This window comes from Electrona antarctica (assembly GCF_951216825.1).
Source record: "Electrona antarctica genome assembly, chromosome: 13".
Classification (NCBI taxonomy): domain Eukaryota; kingdom Metazoa; phylum Chordata; class Actinopteri; order Myctophiformes; family Myctophidae; genus Electrona; species Electrona antarctica.
This window is the reverse complement of record NC_136794.1, coordinates 47,277,395-47,295,514: the sequence shown is the minus strand read 5'-3', so window position 1 is coordinate 47,295,514 and position 18,120 is coordinate 47,277,395. Positions and strand designations below refer to the sequence as shown.

The window sequence follows — 18,120 nt, the reverse complement described above, 5'->3', positions numbered from 1 at the left end:
AAACAAAAAGAAAAAGTTCTGTCCTGGAACTACTTTTAACCCGTTTTGGGCGGGGAACCCGTTTTGGTGTTAGCATTATGCTATGCTTTAGCTATTGAAGCGCCACCGAGTGGCGCGCTACGAACTTGTAGGTCTGCTATTTTTGAAAAATCGAAAGAACGACTGATATAGAAACATAGCTTTTTCAGAAAACTGTCCAGGATTTAGAAGACAATTTTAGAATCTGATCTCAGGTCAAAATGGGGTTAAGAATAAGATACAACCAAAGCTCATAATTGCGTGTAGGGCCTATATGTATGTCGGTCTCTGTTTGGAGTACGAACAGCTGCAATACCGCTGGCAGCCAGCAGCCTCAGTTCACACGGGGTGTGATTTTTGACAAAGAGATATAGCCTATGGTGTAGATGTAAAAAAACATGTTTACTAAGTCCTAGGCGGTTTAAGTGGGTAAACCAGGACGATGCTGGGTGTCTGGTCATGCCTAGCTTATTGACCACAACTCCGTGATTACTTGACATGATTGCCATACAAGTTCCCAAAGCATACTGTGGTTTGTTTGTATTTTGAGGAAGCCAATCTTTTCCATTGATTGTGGTGTGGTATGACTAGTAGCAGAGATTTGACAGAGATTAGCTAATCAATAACAACAGTTTACTTGCTATGAGTGAAATGGTCTCTGAAGAAAAGATTTATGGCTTTTAGATTTATGAACACCGTTTTGTTCAGCTGACATTGAGAACATTATTCTGGTCAATTAGGTTGCCATTTATTTTTTTTAAATTATTTTTTATCCTCCCACGATTTTGTTACCCATTTTTTCACCCCTGTGTCAATTATCTCAATGTGATCCTGGGCTCTACACCACCCTCCACCAACCTAGTCCCCATATTATGGGGGACATGGGGAGAGCAACGGACTTGAACTCATGCTTCCTTCACCTGAGTGTCCAAGTTACACCTGACAGGGGGGGGGAGTTTCCCTGGTTGGGAACGTAGCGCATGGAAGGAACACGTTATTCCAACCAGTTTCCTTTCCCCCTCAATCAGGTGCCCCGGCTGGCCAGGGGGGAGGCAGTTTAGAGACCAGGGATTACTGCATGTTTTTTATGAGGGTACCCCTACCCTAGGTTGGCATTTCAATGACTGGACTAAATGGAAACCAGGCATACGACAATTAAAATGAGGAGGGGTTGCATTGGATGAAACTATTCTGTATTTGCATAGTACTCATTTAAATAATTAATGCTTCGGTGGCAGAAAACAATGGTTGGTATGGCCCTTTAAATCTCCCCTACCGATAAACAGAATTAGGATAACGTTTGTTCCACTTTATTAAATCATTTAGGGCCTGACGTTCGCTCTGAAAGAATATATATTCAAAGATTTGTGCCGCATTTTTACGATTTAAAAAAAGAATAGCAGACCTACAAGCTCGTAGCGCGCCACTCGGTGGCGCGCTATGAGCTTGTAGATCTGCTATTTTTCCAATAGCTAAAGTATAGCATAATGCTTAGTTAAAACACCCAAAGGGGTTCCCGTCCAGAATTGGTTAAATCATTTCCAAGTCACCCAGCAGACTATTACAGCCAAAGCAAACTTAGCTGCTTAGTACTGGCAGGCCGTTTCACTTTTGTTATCAGTCGACTGGAGGTAGATAGATTTAATATATCTAACAATGAACGTGACTAATTCCTTTTTGCACGGATACAGACTAACTAACTCAAACTAAACCGCCCGTGGCCGCCACCATAATCTCCACACAGCTTGCACTGCGACGTGCAAACAACCAGGCAGCACACAAAGCTTCTACAAACTGCCGAAAATAAATGAACAAAGCTTTTGTTTGTTGCACAACGACAACGTGCATATTTTACTTTTTGCATTGCTTTCCTCTCTCTCTCTCTCTCTCTCTCTCTCTCTCTCTCTCTCTCTCTCTCTCTCTCTCTCTCTCTCTCTCTCTCTCTCTCTCTCTCTCTCTCTCTCTCTCTCTCTCTCTCTCTCTCTCTCTCTCTCTCTCTCTCTCTCTCTCTCTCTCTCTCTCTCTCTCTCTCTCTCTCTCTCTCTCTCTCTCTCTCTCTCTCTCTCTCACTAGCTTTCCTTTCATTCGCTGACTGCCATTCAAATGCAGTTGTGTTTCTTATTGACCACAAAACCAACCAATAACAAACAAATAAATCAATCCATAAATGCGCAGCATCTGAGTGTGTGTGTTGTGTGTGTGTGTGTGTGTGTGTGTGTGTGTGTGTGTGTGTGTGCGTGCGCCTTCTGCACGTATCTTGTAACAATTTGACTTACAAATCATACATATCGCCGAGTGTCAGAGAGACTGTATGGTAGTATAACTAAAAAACATCGCATGGATGCACCTGGGACGTATCCTCAGTGATGTTTCCTGAGGTCAACGGGGTTTCGGGTCTCTCAACATCATACCCCTCACTCAGGCGACCCAGCCGGGAGTGATCAAGTCCCGACTTACGTCCCAGTAGCTACCCTCAATCAGTCCCACTAGGGAAAAACCAGGGGCACACAATCCGTTGGAACTACTCCAGAACTACTCTGCCAGGGCTGGGAGCTACACTTCTGGCGCATGGAGGGACTAGGCTCTGTGGGTTGTCTCCTGTCCGGGCCCCTCCTACGTCTCACCAGGTCCACTCCTGCTCTCACCAGGAGAGCTATAACTTATAATTGGTTGTATTTTGTCTCCCTGCTCTTCCATTGAGACATTTAGATCAGTGTCAAAGGTCATGTCTCACCTTGACACAGGACCTGACACCATTTTTGAACTGATGGTCAAGATTGAATTCCTCCCCTGAGCAAGCAGGCAGCCTCTATAGAGCGTTGCAGTCCCGCCCCCTTTCATGACGACGCCAGGCCCAGGAAATGAATCACAATGCATTTTTACCATAGACATTTCAAAAAGTAATATTTAAAGACCTTTTAAGCGTCGTACGAAGCCAACTCGAGTCGTGACAAATCATGACAACACACACAATATTTTGGACCAAACAAATAATTACATAGAAGAAAAACAACAAGAAAAGTGTTGTAACCTGCCGTTTTTTTCTACTTTCTAATTCTTTGTTTGGCCCGAAAAATTGTGTTTGTTGTCATGATTTGTCACGACAAGAGTTGGCTTTGTCCGCGATGTAAACGTCTTTAAATAAATACTTTCTGAAATGTCTATGAGGAAAATGAACGGAGAATCATTTTCTGGGCCCTGGTAGGGGGCGGGACTGCGACGCTCTATTAAAAATGTCAGCACTTGCGCAGCAGCAGGGTTCAAATCTGGGGTACTATAGGTTCAATATTATAATTTATATGTGTGACTATCCTTCACTTATTGGAAACACGTCCATCTTTATTTTGCTATTTGCTGCTCATTAAACTAAATGGGTCAGCAGTCGAGTCACACTTGCTGTGATTGGATTTCTCTTAACCCGTTTTGGGCGGGAACCCCTTTCGGTGTTAGCATTATGCGCTATGAGCTTGTAGGTCTGCTATTTTTGAAAAGTCGTTAAAGTGTGGCGCAAATCTTTGAATATATATTTCAGAGCAAACATTTTTAACTAAAATATTGGCTTCTGGGGGGTCCCTGGAACTACATATTTTGAGATGGGGGTCTGTGGCCCAATAGAGATACTTCTGGGGGTCCTTGACATGAAAAAGGTTGAGCACCACTGACATAGAAACATGGGTTTTTCAGAAAAAAATTAGGATTCAGAAGCCTTTTTTTTAATCGACCTCAGTCCAAAATGGGTTAAAGGCAGCTGGATTGACATTTAGAGGCTAACTAAACTCATGTTTTGCATGCTAAACCCTCTCAACGGTTACTAGTGTGTGTGTGTGTGTGTGTGTGTGTGTGTGTGTGTGTGTGTGTGTGTGTGTGTGTGTGTGTGTGTGTGCCTATCGTAGCTCAGGGGTGGATACACGTTTTCAGCAATAACCCCGAAATATTGATCCACGCTGGTCGACGTGACCAAATTAAGTATTTATCCATAATTAATTGACAATTAATAGAGGGTATGCGTGTGACATCATCGTACCTGGAAGTTATGCGGGAACGCCCACTGATTGGCAAAAAAAACTACTTTCTGGCCTTGACAGCCCATTCATCCAAACAGAAAAGTCCTGTCTGATTGCATTAAACAATGTTAAACTCACCAACATTGCAGCTGTACGAAAAGCTTGAATTATCCTCTTTCTATCTGCAAAGTTTTTGTTTCATAAAAATCCACCATAGAAACGTTATGAGGTACTTTCTGTCAAGAAATGCCCTGCATTTGATTATTTTTCTAAGTGTCAGAGTTTGGAAGTGCTTGTTTTCAATAACACAACATTTTGCTGCCTCCTGCATTATGTGACATTTAGAAACAGGTGGTACGCAGGACGGTTGAGTGGTTTACAACGAGCGCTTCCAAACTCCAACACTCAATGTTGCTCAATGTGTTGTCACTCAGTCTAGATGAGGGGGGCGTGTCCTAGATGAGGGGGGCGTGTCCTAGGTGAGGGGGGCGTGTCCAGATGTGCATGCTCTCTCTAGTTTTACTGCTGACAACAATAGCAGCCATGGTTTACTAATTAAAAGCAAAATAATTAAGGGGTAAAGAAATTGTGCTTTCCCAAAAAAAAGCCCAAGTGCTTTTTCAGGACAAGCAAAGCAACATGTTTTGACCGAAAACCGGTCCTCTTCAGGCAAACTAATGATTTTGTAAAAAGAAAATCTTTTTTCACGGCACATCAAAGCCGGCTCTTAAAAATGCATAAACAAATGCATGTAACGCATTCCAGCTAACAAAAAAATAATCTAATTATCAGCTAGTTTAAAAGACAGATAAATTACTCGTTAGTGCGTTGTGTTTAAAAGTGAACATGTAATTACGTTACCATTCTAATGTCGCCTTACACAAATCTGTGTCACAATAAACGTTTAGCACCCTGAGCTGGAGTCGAACCCCGGCCTCCAACTCATTAGACAAGGCAAGCAACAAGCTGCTCCAAGAGAGCTAGCTCCCTGGGAGGAGCAAGTTACGGCCGGGTCTTTCGCAGGGTCGTTACACTATACCCCCTCCTTTCTGAAGCGTGCCCCCGCGCTTCTCGCTTCACTCCTCGAGTCCCTCGCGCAAGGGCACGCTCCAGGGGTCCTCGTTCCCTTCTGACACCAATGTAACGTTTAGCACCCTGAGCTGGAGTCGAACCCCGGCCTCCAACTCAGTAGACAAGGCAAGCAACAAGCCACGCCAAGAGAGCTAGCTCACTTGGAGGAGCAAGTTACGGCCGGGTCTTTCGCAGGGTCGTTACACTAGATATCTCACGTGGGGACTCCCGACCCGCATGCATTTTGTGCATCACTGGTGTAGACTTCAGGAGCAAACATGCAGGAAAAACTAAATATCTAAACTAAAGTGATATACCGTAGGCACGTTGACAGACCAGCACATCGTCTGTCGGGACAAAACCTCATAATGTCCAAAACTGTTACTTTTCACGGTTCAAATTCAAATATAGCCGCGGACCGAAAAGCTCGTTTCGCACTGCGTTTCAAGCTTGCAGATCTGCTACCTTTAATTGAAGCATTTGTGTGATGCTGTACTTTGACCAAGTAGGACGTTAATTTACAAAAAAAAACCTCAAAAGGTTACACTATGGATATAAGAGGTGTTTTCCTGCCCACTGAGCAAAAGACGGCTATTAGACGTGCGTCTAAAAATGTGATAAAAACAGCTAAAAATGAAAGTTTATTAGACGTCTATCCTTAGATTAGACGTTGATTAGCGGTTGTTTAAACGTCTATACAGTATAGACCGTCTATATATAGACATTTAAACAACCGCTAATATACGTCTAATCTAAGAATAGACGTCTAAAAAACTTTAATTTTTTGCCGTTTTTTTATCACATTTTTAGACGGCTCTTTAGACGAATATTAGACATCTATTAGACCAAAAAATGCTCAGTGGGTGGACAGACAGCGACTAAATGACGGATTCTCTCTCTCCAGCACTGCCCAGGACAATAAGGGTGGCACTTCAAAAAAGAGAATAGTTGGGCAGGTGATCCATGATGGCCATTGTGGATGCCACCGGGAATCACCACTGTGGATATTAACCATTATTGAATGGCAGCCTGGCTGCCCATGAAAGACATTTGACTGCACTGACCCAGAAAGCTGCCATTGGGGAGAGCTCATAATAAAGGGTTAATGAGGGTTGCATTGTCACGCATGGAGGGGAATTATATATAAAAATCGGGTGTGCAAATGTTTAACCGATTTAGGCCTGATGTCGAAATTTAAAAAAATGTCTTCAAAATCCTGACAGTTTTCTGAAAAACTGAAAAAATGTTTCTGTATCAGTGGTGCTCAATATTTCATGTCAAGGACCCCACAAATTATATGTAATATATGCCTCCACCCCCCCATCTGAAAATATGTTGTTCCAGGGACCCTCCAGAAGCAAAGATTTGAGTTAAAATGTTCACTCTGTAATAATATATATTCAAAGATTTGAGACACACGATTTTTCAAAAAATAGCAGACCTACAAGTTCATAGCGCGGCACTCGGTGCCGCGCTATGAGCTTGTAGATCTGCTATTTTTCAATAGCTAAAGTATAACATAATGCTTTAAAACACCAAAAGGGGTTCCCGCCCAGAATGGGTTAACAGAGCAATAAATTAGCCGGCATAATGAATTGTAATAACGAGTACTGTGTCCTTGAATTATGCATTGTACAGTGAATCATTGCTAGTGATTAGGTCTTTTCTTTTCTTTTTTTTCCAGGAAAATTGCTCAACGCTGCTAAAGAAAATCTCCAAACTCCACGCCGTGCTAGACAATGGAATATATATTCAAGTTTAATTTCCTTTCAAAATATAGACTGAGAAATGTAACGCTGTTTTTTTCCCCCTACTATTGTGGTGAAGGTGGCGAGTTCGAAAATTGCAAAGCCAATTATGCAACGCGTCATGCATTCAAATCTTCAGCCAGGCATACAATATTTGTATATGCAATGAACATTCTTTGCTCTGCCAGCCGTCAGGGGAAGGGAGGAAGGGGGGGGGGGGTAGCCATTTCTTATAGCCAATGCCATCTCATAACCCATTTTGACCTGAGATCAGATTCTAAAAAATGTCTTCTACATCCTGACAGTTTTCTGAAAAAGCTATGTTTCTATGTCAGTCGTTCTTCGATTTAAAAAAAAATAGCAGACCTACAAGCTCGTAGCGCGCCACTCGGTGGCGCGCTATGAGCTTGTAGATCTGCTATTTTTCAATAGCTAAAGCATAACATAATGCTAGCACCAGAAGGGGTTCTCGACCAAAATGGGATAAACCTGACTGAATACACATAATAAACACATTGGGTGCGACACAGAATGAATACAAATACATTTAAACTGCAAAAAAGAGAGAGAGAGAAAACTTGGCTAAATAATGTGGGTAAGTGTTCATGTGCTCATGATGGAGACAGAATTCAGAATATGAATATGAGCCAGGGGTGTAGTGTAGTAGCTGCTTCTCAGTAGCACAGCTTTATACAGAAGCAGTCACTGCATATAAGGCTGTGTTCACACATTGTGTTTTCTGGGGAGGGAGTTTGTGTTTGCCTGGAGTCAGTGGAGTGCATTTTGTGCTGATATGAAAAGTAAAAAGAAAACGGCCCACTCACACTGCAGTCTTAGCACCTCTGACTGTCACACTTGTTTACACACAGTATTTTAACAATTAGCCATGGTGGCGAGCAGTGTTGCCATGTCTGCTTATTATAACTTTTTGGGGACGTTTGCTTTCCTAGACCTGGTTGGCGGTTGCGGTTGACGACAGAGTACAGCATCTTGCAATGGGTCTGGTCCACAAGATTCGCTACACCACCAAGATACCCACGTACCTGTCTAAATACTTCCTTAATGTCAACGAAGTCCACTCCCACAACACCAGAGGGAGTTCAACAAACCATGTGCAACCCAGATTCGGTACAAACAACGGATTAAATTAATTTCACTCCTATGCCACCAAAATGTGGAACGCCGAATCCCTTGACTCCTTCAAAACTGCTCTCAAAGGGCACCTACGGACGACTGCAATTCGAAACTGGCCCCCGTAAAATCTGAATACCCCCCCCACCCCTGTTTCCCCCTCTGTATACGTTTCTTTTCCCTTTTTACCTCCTATGATGATTTATTTTTGACTATATAGTTGTGTATATTCGTACGTCTCTAAATGTTTTGATGAATTGAAAATGGTGGGCCCTATTGTAAACAAGTGTAATGCTTTATGGTGTCGTCCACTCACTGTTAACAGTTTTTGTATTGAGTTGTACTTGAAATGTACTGTAATTCTGCAGACTGTTAATAAATCAATCAATCAATCAATGCTTATTTCTCTCACAAAACCTGGAAACACTGGGCTGTGTGTCTTTGGTTTTAGAGACAGCAGATGAAGAGTATCTGGGCAGAGTAGTACCGGTAGTCAAACTCAACAGGTACTTTCACTTTCTCAGTTTGGTGTTTAGAGTTTTCTTCAAACTTATTAAAAAAAACAGCTCCTAAAACATATTTAACCGGCTTATGGCCAGTGCCGTAATTGACGTAATGAATCAATAAATCCCTTATGGCCACTGACGCTATTGACGTAATCGTTTAATTCTCATTTTTATACTCACGTTTAATACTCACGTTTTTATCCTCGCGTTTAATACTCATGTGAGAATGAGATGGAGTGTGTATATCACAGATTTTTCTATTGGCATTAAAATGACAAATTAAACATATGAATAGTGCAGGAAGAAGGAACAATCCACTGTTAATTAGGCTGGCCATAAGATGGTTAAGGTGCACTCGGGTGGTTCGGTCACAGTGAGTGGGTGTCCGAAGACGGCCGTGGACGAGGGTGATAATTGTCATGCAATACTGCAGGCGGGGAGTGGAATTGGGTGTTAGGAGTAGGACAAAGGCTCTACATCCGCTCAGGCAGGCAGGCCAATAGGTGGCAGGCCACCAGGACAGGTCCGCTCAGGCAGGCAGGCCAATAGGCGGCAGGCCACCAGGACAGGTCCGGGCATGCTGCCATTCTGCCATCATGATAATTTCACTGTACCTGTACCAGTATCAGTGAGTGACAAATAAACCCTCTTCTATCTCGAATCCTTTTGCCAGCATCATTCTTGTGAGAGCAACAAAGGGTTGTGTAGTTGTCTGTTGGTTTGCATCATTTATGTTGTTGTTGTAAAAGTGGTGGTATTTGTGGCTTGTTTGTTTGTGTGTGCCTCGACGGAGCGGGCGGTATAGTTTCTGCTATCTGCACGCTGGTTGTGGTGGGCTGGTCTGGGCCAAATTTGCGCGAAAATGACCGGGCCGAATGTTTGTCCCAGTCCAGCCCTGGGCTCCTCACTGGGAGGTGAACCAGTAGGACATGCATGTGTGTGTGGGGTGGAATTAATCAGCACAACGACCACATTGGGGAGAAAAAAAATCGTTCGTGTGAAATGATCGAAGAGGCGCCCGCTGTATTTATATCGGCCACATGCAACGTCTATGTTTGCTGCCCTAAACAAACATTAAAAGTCCATAGACTTCAAAAGCCATGCTCAGAAAGGGGTATGACTATGAACCAAAACAAAAATCACACTTGTGTGAAGTGAGGGGCGCTAATATATTAAAAGTCTAACTCATGTTGATTAGGTGATGTAATGGTGATGTAAAACACGTCTGTCTGTCTGTCTGTCTGTCTGTCTGTCTGTCTGTCTGTCTGTCTGTCTGTCTGTCTGTCTGTCTGTCTGTCTGTCTGTCTGTCTGTCTGTCTGTAAGCTCAAACAGCGCGACAATAGTGATTACTGTAACATGAATTGTTTGTGACTGCAGCATGGATGTCAATAATGCAACTGCAATGAGAACATTAAGTTACATTAATTGACATAATTAATTGGCACGAAACAAACATCATCCAGAGGCGTATAAAGGCTAATATGAGGCACAGTGGATGTTCATTATGTTTAACTCTATTTAAAGGGACACTTCACCCTTTTTGCTAAAAAATACATGTTAATGATGTTTAGGAGCTTTAGAACAATTTCCTGGAGGTATTTATGTGTGTAATATGTGGTTTTAGATATTTTAGATTGTAGCAGTGAGCCCAGTGTCTCTGATGTCATGGACACTGGGCTCACTTACTTCCTGGACTACATGTTGTCTCAGTAAGACAGCCCTCCCCCTATCCACAAGGAGGAGCAGTGCACCAAAATAGTATGGGAATTGTAGTCCAGGAAGGAAGTGAGCCCAGTGTCCATGAAATCAGAGACACTGGGCTCACTGATAAAATCTAAAATATCTAAACCCACATATTACACACATAAAGACCACCAGGAAAGTGTTCTAAAGCTCCTAAACGTCATTAACATATATTTTTTAGCAAAAAGGGTGAAGTGTCCCTTTAAATACCAGGACACATGGGATAACAAATGAACACAATTCAAATGGATAGAAGTCCAACATGGTAAACACATCCCTGGTTGTACTGACACATGGATAGAAGTCCATGGTAAACACATCCCTGGTTGTACTGACACATGGATAGAAGTCCAACATGGTAAACACATCACTGGTTGTACTGACACATGGATAGAAGTCCAACATGGTAAACACATCCCTGGTTGTACTGACACATGGATAGAAGTCCATGGTAAACACATCCCTGGTTGTACTGACACATGGATAGAAGTCCAACATGGTAAACACATCCCTGGTTGTACTGACACATGGATAGAAGTCCAACATGGTAAACACATCCCTGGTTGTACTGACACATGGATAGAAGTCCATGGTAAACACATCCCTGGTTGTACTGACACATGGATAGAAGTCCAACATGGTAAACACATCCCTGGTTGTACTGACACATGGATAGAAGTCCATGGTAAACACATCCCTGGTTGTACTGACACATGGATAGAAGTCCATGGTAAACACATCCCTGGTTGTACTGACACATGGATAGAAGTCCATGGTAAACACATCCCTGGTTGTACTGACACATGGATAGAAGTCCATGGTAAACACATCACTGCTTGTACTGACACATGGATAGAAGTCCATGGTAAACACATCACTGCTTGTACTGACCTCGTCTGAGTTGTCCACGCAGTCGTAGTCCCCGTCGCATCGGAAACGGGACGAAATGCAGTCCCCGTTTGTGCAGGGAAACTCCTTGTGGTTACAGGTAACTGGTTCTGTATGGAGAGGAAGACACACACGTTACAGGTAACTGGTTCTGTATGAGGAGCAAGACACACACGTTACAGGTAACTGGTTCTGTATGAGGAGCAAGACACACACAGGGAAACTCCTTGTGGTTACAGGTTACTGGTTCTGTATGGAGAGGAAGACACACACAGGGAAACTCCTTGTGGTTACAGGTAACTGGTTCTGTATGGAGAGACACACACAGGGGAACTCCTTGTGGTTACAGGTGACTGGTTCTGTATGGAGAGCAAGACACACAGGGAAACTCCTTGTGGTTACAGGTTACTGGTTCTGTATGGAGAGGAAGACACACACAGGGAAACTCCTTGTGGTTACAGGTAACTGGTTCTGTATGGAGAGACACACACAGGGGAACTCCTTGTGGTTACAGGTAACTGGTTCTGTATGAAGACACACACAGGGAAACTCCTTGTGGTTACAGGTAACTGGTTCTGTATGGAGAGACACACACAGGGGAACTCCTTGTGGTTACAGGTAACTGGTTCTGTATGAAGACACACACAGGGAAACTCCTTGTGGTTACAGGTAACTGGTTCTGTATGGAGAGACACACACAGGGAAACTCCTTGTGGTTACAGGTAACTGGTTCTGTATGGAGAGACACACACAGGGGAACTCCTTGTGGTTACAGGTAACTGGTTCTGTATGAAGACACACACAGGGAAACTCCTTGTGGTTACAGGTAACTGGTTCTGTATGGAGAGACACACACAGGGGAACTCCTTGTGGTTACAGGTAACTGGTTCTGTATGAAGACACACACAGGGAAACTCCTTGTGGTTACAGGTAACTGGTTCTGTATGGAGAGACACACACAGGGAAACTCCTTGTGGTTACAGGTAACTGGTTCTGTATGGAGAGACACACACAGGGGAACTCCTTGTGGTTACAGGTAACTGGTTCTGTATGAAGACACACACAGGGGAACTCCTTGTGGTTACAGGTAACTGGTTCTGTATGAGGAGCAAGACACACAATTCAATTCAATCCAAAGGGCTTTATTGGCACGAGAAAACATTGCCAAAGCAGAAAGCACAATACAGCAATACAATCAAAACATAAATGATGTACATTTGAAAGTCAGAATCTTCAATAGATCAATTTCTATGTACCAAGATCACTGGATGCAGGTATAGTGCAGGAATATACACAATGACACACACACACACACACACACACACACACACACACACACACACACACACACACACACACACACACACACACACACACACACACACACACACACACACACACACACACACACACACAGTCAGGTGTCAAAACAAACACAAAGCCCTTGACACGGTCAGCGTCCAAGAGCGCCGTGTTCAAAACCGCACTAATTCCTTGGCACCTGAAACGTGTTCCGCTAATTACCGCTGATTTCTGTATCGGTATTCCTGTAGCTGCCAGCGTTATGCTGCTCATGATGTAAAACACCTTCACAGCCATATTCTCACAACAGAGGAGGGGTACGGGGTACGGGGGACGGGGGACACGGGACGGCCGAGTCCCCAAAGCCAGGGGAAAACTGGCAACCGCCATTGCACCCATTTAGAGCGAGCCCCGCGTCCCTCAGGACAGTATTAGGAGGTCTTTAAACAGCTGCATCAGATCCAGTGCCTGCCTGGGCCCCGAGTCTCCTCTTGTTATCATGGACGGTTAGCCAGCTCGGGGTGTGTGTTATGAGCTGTGTGCCGCCAGCCAGGCTCCCAGCAGGCACTGCAGCACAATCTGATTTGCAGCCTCTCTCCGTTGCTTGTCTGCCGGGCCCACCTGCTTAATTCATCCACGTCCAACACTTGACTGGCCTTTATTTGCATTTTAATCCATTCTGACCTGAGATCAGATTCTAAAAATGTCTTCTACATCCTGACAGTTTTCTGAAAAACCCATGTTTCTATGTCAGTCGTTCTCAAGCGTTTTCATGTCAAGTACCCTAAAAAATTGTCTGTATTTGGCCACCGACCCCCATCTGAAAATATGTTGTTCCAGGAACTTCCCCCAGAAGCAAATATTTGAGTTAAAAACGTTGGCTCTGAAAGAATATATATTCAAAGATTTGAAACCACATTTTCAAGACTTTTCAAAAATAGCAGACCTACAAGCTCGTAGCGCGCCACTCGGTGGCGCGCTATGAGCTTGTAGATCTGCTATTTTTGAATAGCTAAAGTATAACGTAATGCTTAGTTAAAACACCAAAACGGGTTCCCGTCCAGAATGGGTTAAGTGACATTAATAGGTATGGGGAATACACCGGCTAATAAATCACACAAATGATGCACACTCAGCACAGTCGCGTACGTATATACACACTATGCCATGAGCAACGCGTGTCGCACGGGCGCGCACACACACACCTCCAACGCCCGCGTGCGCATGTAGTGTCTGATTTATGCTAGGTTGCGCCCGGTGTCACGCACCCAAAATAGCAGATGGACGCAGCGTTGTGAGCCTGTCGTGCACGTTCGTTCTATGTAAGAAAGGCAGTGGTAGTGGAGCGAAAATGTCGAAATTGTCTGTATTTTACGCTCTCAGATTATTTTTGGTCAAAACAAGCTTTATTAACGGCCCATAACTGAAGAACCGATGATAGCGGTTACAAAATGTATTTTCCGGATGACAGCTGATCGTCCGTCACTCCACATCTGGGGTCCCGTGGGTCTTCATAATAAAATAATAAAATCACACCCGTGTGAACTGAGTGGTGCAACAATACTTTTATTGTTATAGTTACTGTTACCGCGTGGGGGTCCCCACGGGAACATGCAGACCCCCAGGAACACGCCCCAGGGGGCCGACCCGGTTCCGGCAACCCCGCCACCGCGTCCGAAACGGTTGAGAAATGACAGAGTTAACGTGAGGGGGGTCCCCGTAGGGGGTCCCTCTACTGTCCTGTATACTGTCACACCCGAAATCACGTCATGATTGACGTAAAATCAGCTTCCCATCATGCACCTGTGCCGGGGGGGAAGCTCAACAGCGCCACTTTGTCACCTGTTGGTACCCTAAACGGACATACATAGGGACAGACAGACAGACAGCGGCGGCGGTGGTGGCTCAGGGGTAGAGTTTCTGGATGGTAACCGCAAGGTCGCCAGTTCGAACCCGGGCTCCCCCAGAGTTAGTGTTGAAGTGTCCTTGAGCAAGACACTGAACCCCTAATAGGCCTATCTCACAGCCCGCTTTCCACGCCCACTTCCGGTAAATAGTGGTGTCTTTAACATTAGCATTTACACGTTTTTTTCTCTGGAGAATCTAAGTACATTTTCTAATGTAAAAATGTGACAGACCAATATTATTATGAAGCAAACAAGATGGTAAATCAGCTCGAACAGATAGAACAAACCTTACCTTGAGAAAACAAAAGTTGTAGACTTCTTAAATTACCTCTGTTAACATGTAGCGTCTATGGAGTGACGTCACGCTATCACCACTAACCCCAAAAGGGGGCGTATTAAGGGGGGCGGGGAAATTCTGTGAGATAGGCTTATTGCTCCTGATGTGCTGGTTGGTGCCTTGCATGGTTTCCGCTGCCATCAGTGTATGAATATGTGTGTGAATGGGTGAATGTAATGCACAATCTATGTAAAGTGCCTTGGATAAAGGCGCTATATAAATGCACCATTTACCATTTTTACAGACACACATTGCTGTGCCTTGGCTTGGCTGCAACACTCAAAAACACTGGCTGTGGTGGAATAATTACCAAGTACAAACACGACGCGGAGCACAAACAGGAACGTTGTGTATAGTATGAAAAGACAATCTTTCGCTCTGGGGTTATAACTGTGTCATTTCCTGGGTAAATAAATTGTTTTGCTCTTAGGAGTGTTGATGAATGTTTTATCAGCATCAGAAAGGTGAGCTTGGGAAATTACAGATGATATCGCCCAGCTTCTGGTGCCTGCAGAGCAGCCTCATTACCAGCACATCAATAGACTGGGCTGGAACGGGGACGACTTGAGCAGGGGGGCGGTTCAACGGTGGGGAGGTTTATTTAGCCGCGTCACACACACACAACGATAGTCTGGTAGAAACCTTGTCAGAGATTAAAATAGGGTGCATTTTGCATCCCAAAACACAGTTTATAGTTAAGGGACGCAATCAAACAACGACCTCTGCATCCACGGGATGCACTACTGTACTACTGTACTGTTTTTTATTCTAGTATATTTTGCTAGCTTTAGTTATAATACTCATTTCTTCTTTCTACATGAATATAACCACATTATAACCATATAAAATGAAATGGGAGTTAAATGCTGCAATTTGTAAAAATGGCAAAATATGACTCCTAACGTCGTTGAAGTGGGACTCATAAAATGTCCCTGGGACTCATTGTAAAAGACCATCCCTGCATCCCGGGACTCATTACATTGAAAACCTTTACATCAGTGCCTTGTATGTCCAAAATGTAAATGTGGCGCAAATCTTTTATATATTCTTTCAGAGTGAACGTTTTTAACTCAAATCTTTGCTTGTGGGGAGGGGGTCCCTGGAAAAAACACATATTTTCAGATGGTGATCCGTGGCCAAATACAGATAATTCTGGGGGTCCTTGACATGAAAAAGGTTGAGCACCTATATAGACACATAGGTTTTTCAGAAAACTGTCTCTGATTTAGAAGTCTTTTTTTTTGTAGAATCGGCCTCAGGTAAACTGCGCTGGTGGAATACGGAGGGAGACGGTTTAACCCATTTTGGGCGGGAACCCCTTTTGGTGTTTAGCTATTGAAAAATAGCAGATCTACAAGCTACAACTTGTAGGTCTGCTATTTTTAAAAAATCGTGAAAATGTGACGCAAATCTTTGAATATATTCTTTCAGAGCGAACATTTCTAACTCAAATCTTTGCATCTGGAGGGTCCCTGGAACAACATATTTTCAGATGGGGGGGTCGGCGGCCAATTTCATATAATTCTGGGGGTCCTTGACATGGAATATTGAGAACCACTGACATAGAAACGTCGAAAAAACTGTCAGGATTTAGAAGGCTTTTGTATTAGAATCGTTCCCAGGTCAAAATGGGTTAATACTCACTGCAGTTCTGCTCGTCTGAGTTGTCTCCGCAGTCGTTCTGGCTGTCACACCTCCAGTGATCCGGGATGCAGTTGTTATTTTCACAGCGGAATTCGTGGGGTCCACAGGTCTTTTCATCTTTAAGGAGAAAAAACAAACAAACATGCAGATGAAAATTCCATCAAAGAGCATGAATTATTAATGTGGTTGCTCTCTCTCCTCCGCTCATCACATTTTCTACATGTAATCATCGCTATATTTTCCTCGGGGTTTCCCTGAGCAGGTCTGACACGGAGTTCAAAACACGGCATGCTGCACTCCAGAGGCACGCCGCGCATCGTAAGATGAAATACCTGGATGCCTTGCATGAGACCAGAGACGCAAGTAAAGGTTTATTGTTTATTTTATCTAACATCAAATCCCTAAAGGTGTTTATTTTTATTTTTGCTTTGTACGATAACATTACCTTATTTCCCCTTAGTCCTTACAGGTAGGGCAAGTGATATCCCTTTGTTGAAATGAGTACGGTAAATTGCTTTAAAAAAAAAATATATACATATATTTTTATTATCCCACGATTTTGTAACCCATTTTTCACCCCTGTGTCAATTATCTAATGTGATCCTGGGCTCTACACACCCTCCGCCAACATAGTCCCCATATATGGGGGACATGGGGAGAGCAACGGACTTGAACTCATGCTTCCTTCATGCCTGAGTGTCCAAGTTGCTCCTTTACACCTGACAGGGGGGAGTTTCCCTGGTTGGACGTAGCACGTGGAAGGAACACGTTATTCCAACCAGTTCCTTTCCCCTCCATCTATGGGCAGTTCCCCCCGGCTGGCCAGGGGGAGGCAGTTTAGAGACCAGGATTATATATATTTTTTTTTTAGGGTACCTACCCTAGGGGACACAGGGAGAACATGCAAACTCCACACAGACAGGCCCTTTAGCCAACCCCGCCTCGGGTATGGGCACTGATGACGCGGAGGAGGAAAAACACCGCCAGCACCCACAGCGTCCCGAGCGGGAATCGAACCCAGGACCTTCTAGCTGTGAGGCGACAGCACTACCAACTGTGTCACCGAACTCTGTCCTGTGTGGCTGTGCGCTCAGGGTGTTAAACAGAAAATACATGTTCAGTTCGGGATACCAATTGTATCCAATCAGGAGCGAGAACTCGCACAGGTCACAGGAAGTGATATGACACAAAGAAATGAGCGGACCAAATTGAAACTGAAACACAACAATCTGATACTATCAGAATATAATGCTTTAACCTTTAATTTAAAAAATAAATAAGCAAACAAACAAATAAACAAACCCGTCTCTGGACTTTAGTTAAGACTGTTGCTTTGACCACTTTTTCCATCGAATAGCAGATCTACAAGCTCACAATGTGTCGCAAAGTGACAAAGTATTTTTATCCCAGAATATGGAGGCTGGGGTTCCATAGGTTAAAGGAGGCTGGGGTTCCATAGGTTAAAGGAGAGCAGGCTGGGGTTCCATAGGTTAAAGGAGAGCAGGGCCCTATTCTGTGCCTCGACATTTAAGACGAGACACCCAGTGAGTTACGGCTCCTGTTTGCTCTGCCAACTTACAGTATCTGTGTTCCAACTACGCTGTCCAGAGTGGCGCTGCCTCCTTACAGTTTATGGACTAATAACTCACTGGAGTGTCTCGCCTCTCTCCTGTAGCTAGTGTTACTCATCTCTATATAGACATTAAAGACGGAATTAAGAAAGAAAGAAAGAAAGAAAGAAAGAAAGAAAGAAAGAAAGAAAGAAAGAAAGAAAGAAAGAAGGGCCTAGTGCTTAACACAATCAGTGCCGGGATTCCTTC

General features: G+C 43.8%; 1 protein-coding gene across 1 annotated transcript in view; it reads right to left on the bottom strand.

The window, feature by feature from the left end:
• Nucleotides 1–18,120, bottom strand: part of lrp1bb (low density lipoprotein receptor-related protein 1Bb) — a gene marked incomplete at its 5' end in the record, with an annotated part of 503,119 nt that overhangs the window by 79,677 nt on the left and 405,322 nt on the right. Inside the window, 2 exon segments of the mRNA XM_079517841.1 lie at nt 11,114–11,220; nt 16,301–16,417. Of these exon segments, the coding sequence (XP_079373967.1) occupies nt 11,114–11,220; nt 16,301–16,417 (224 nt within the window).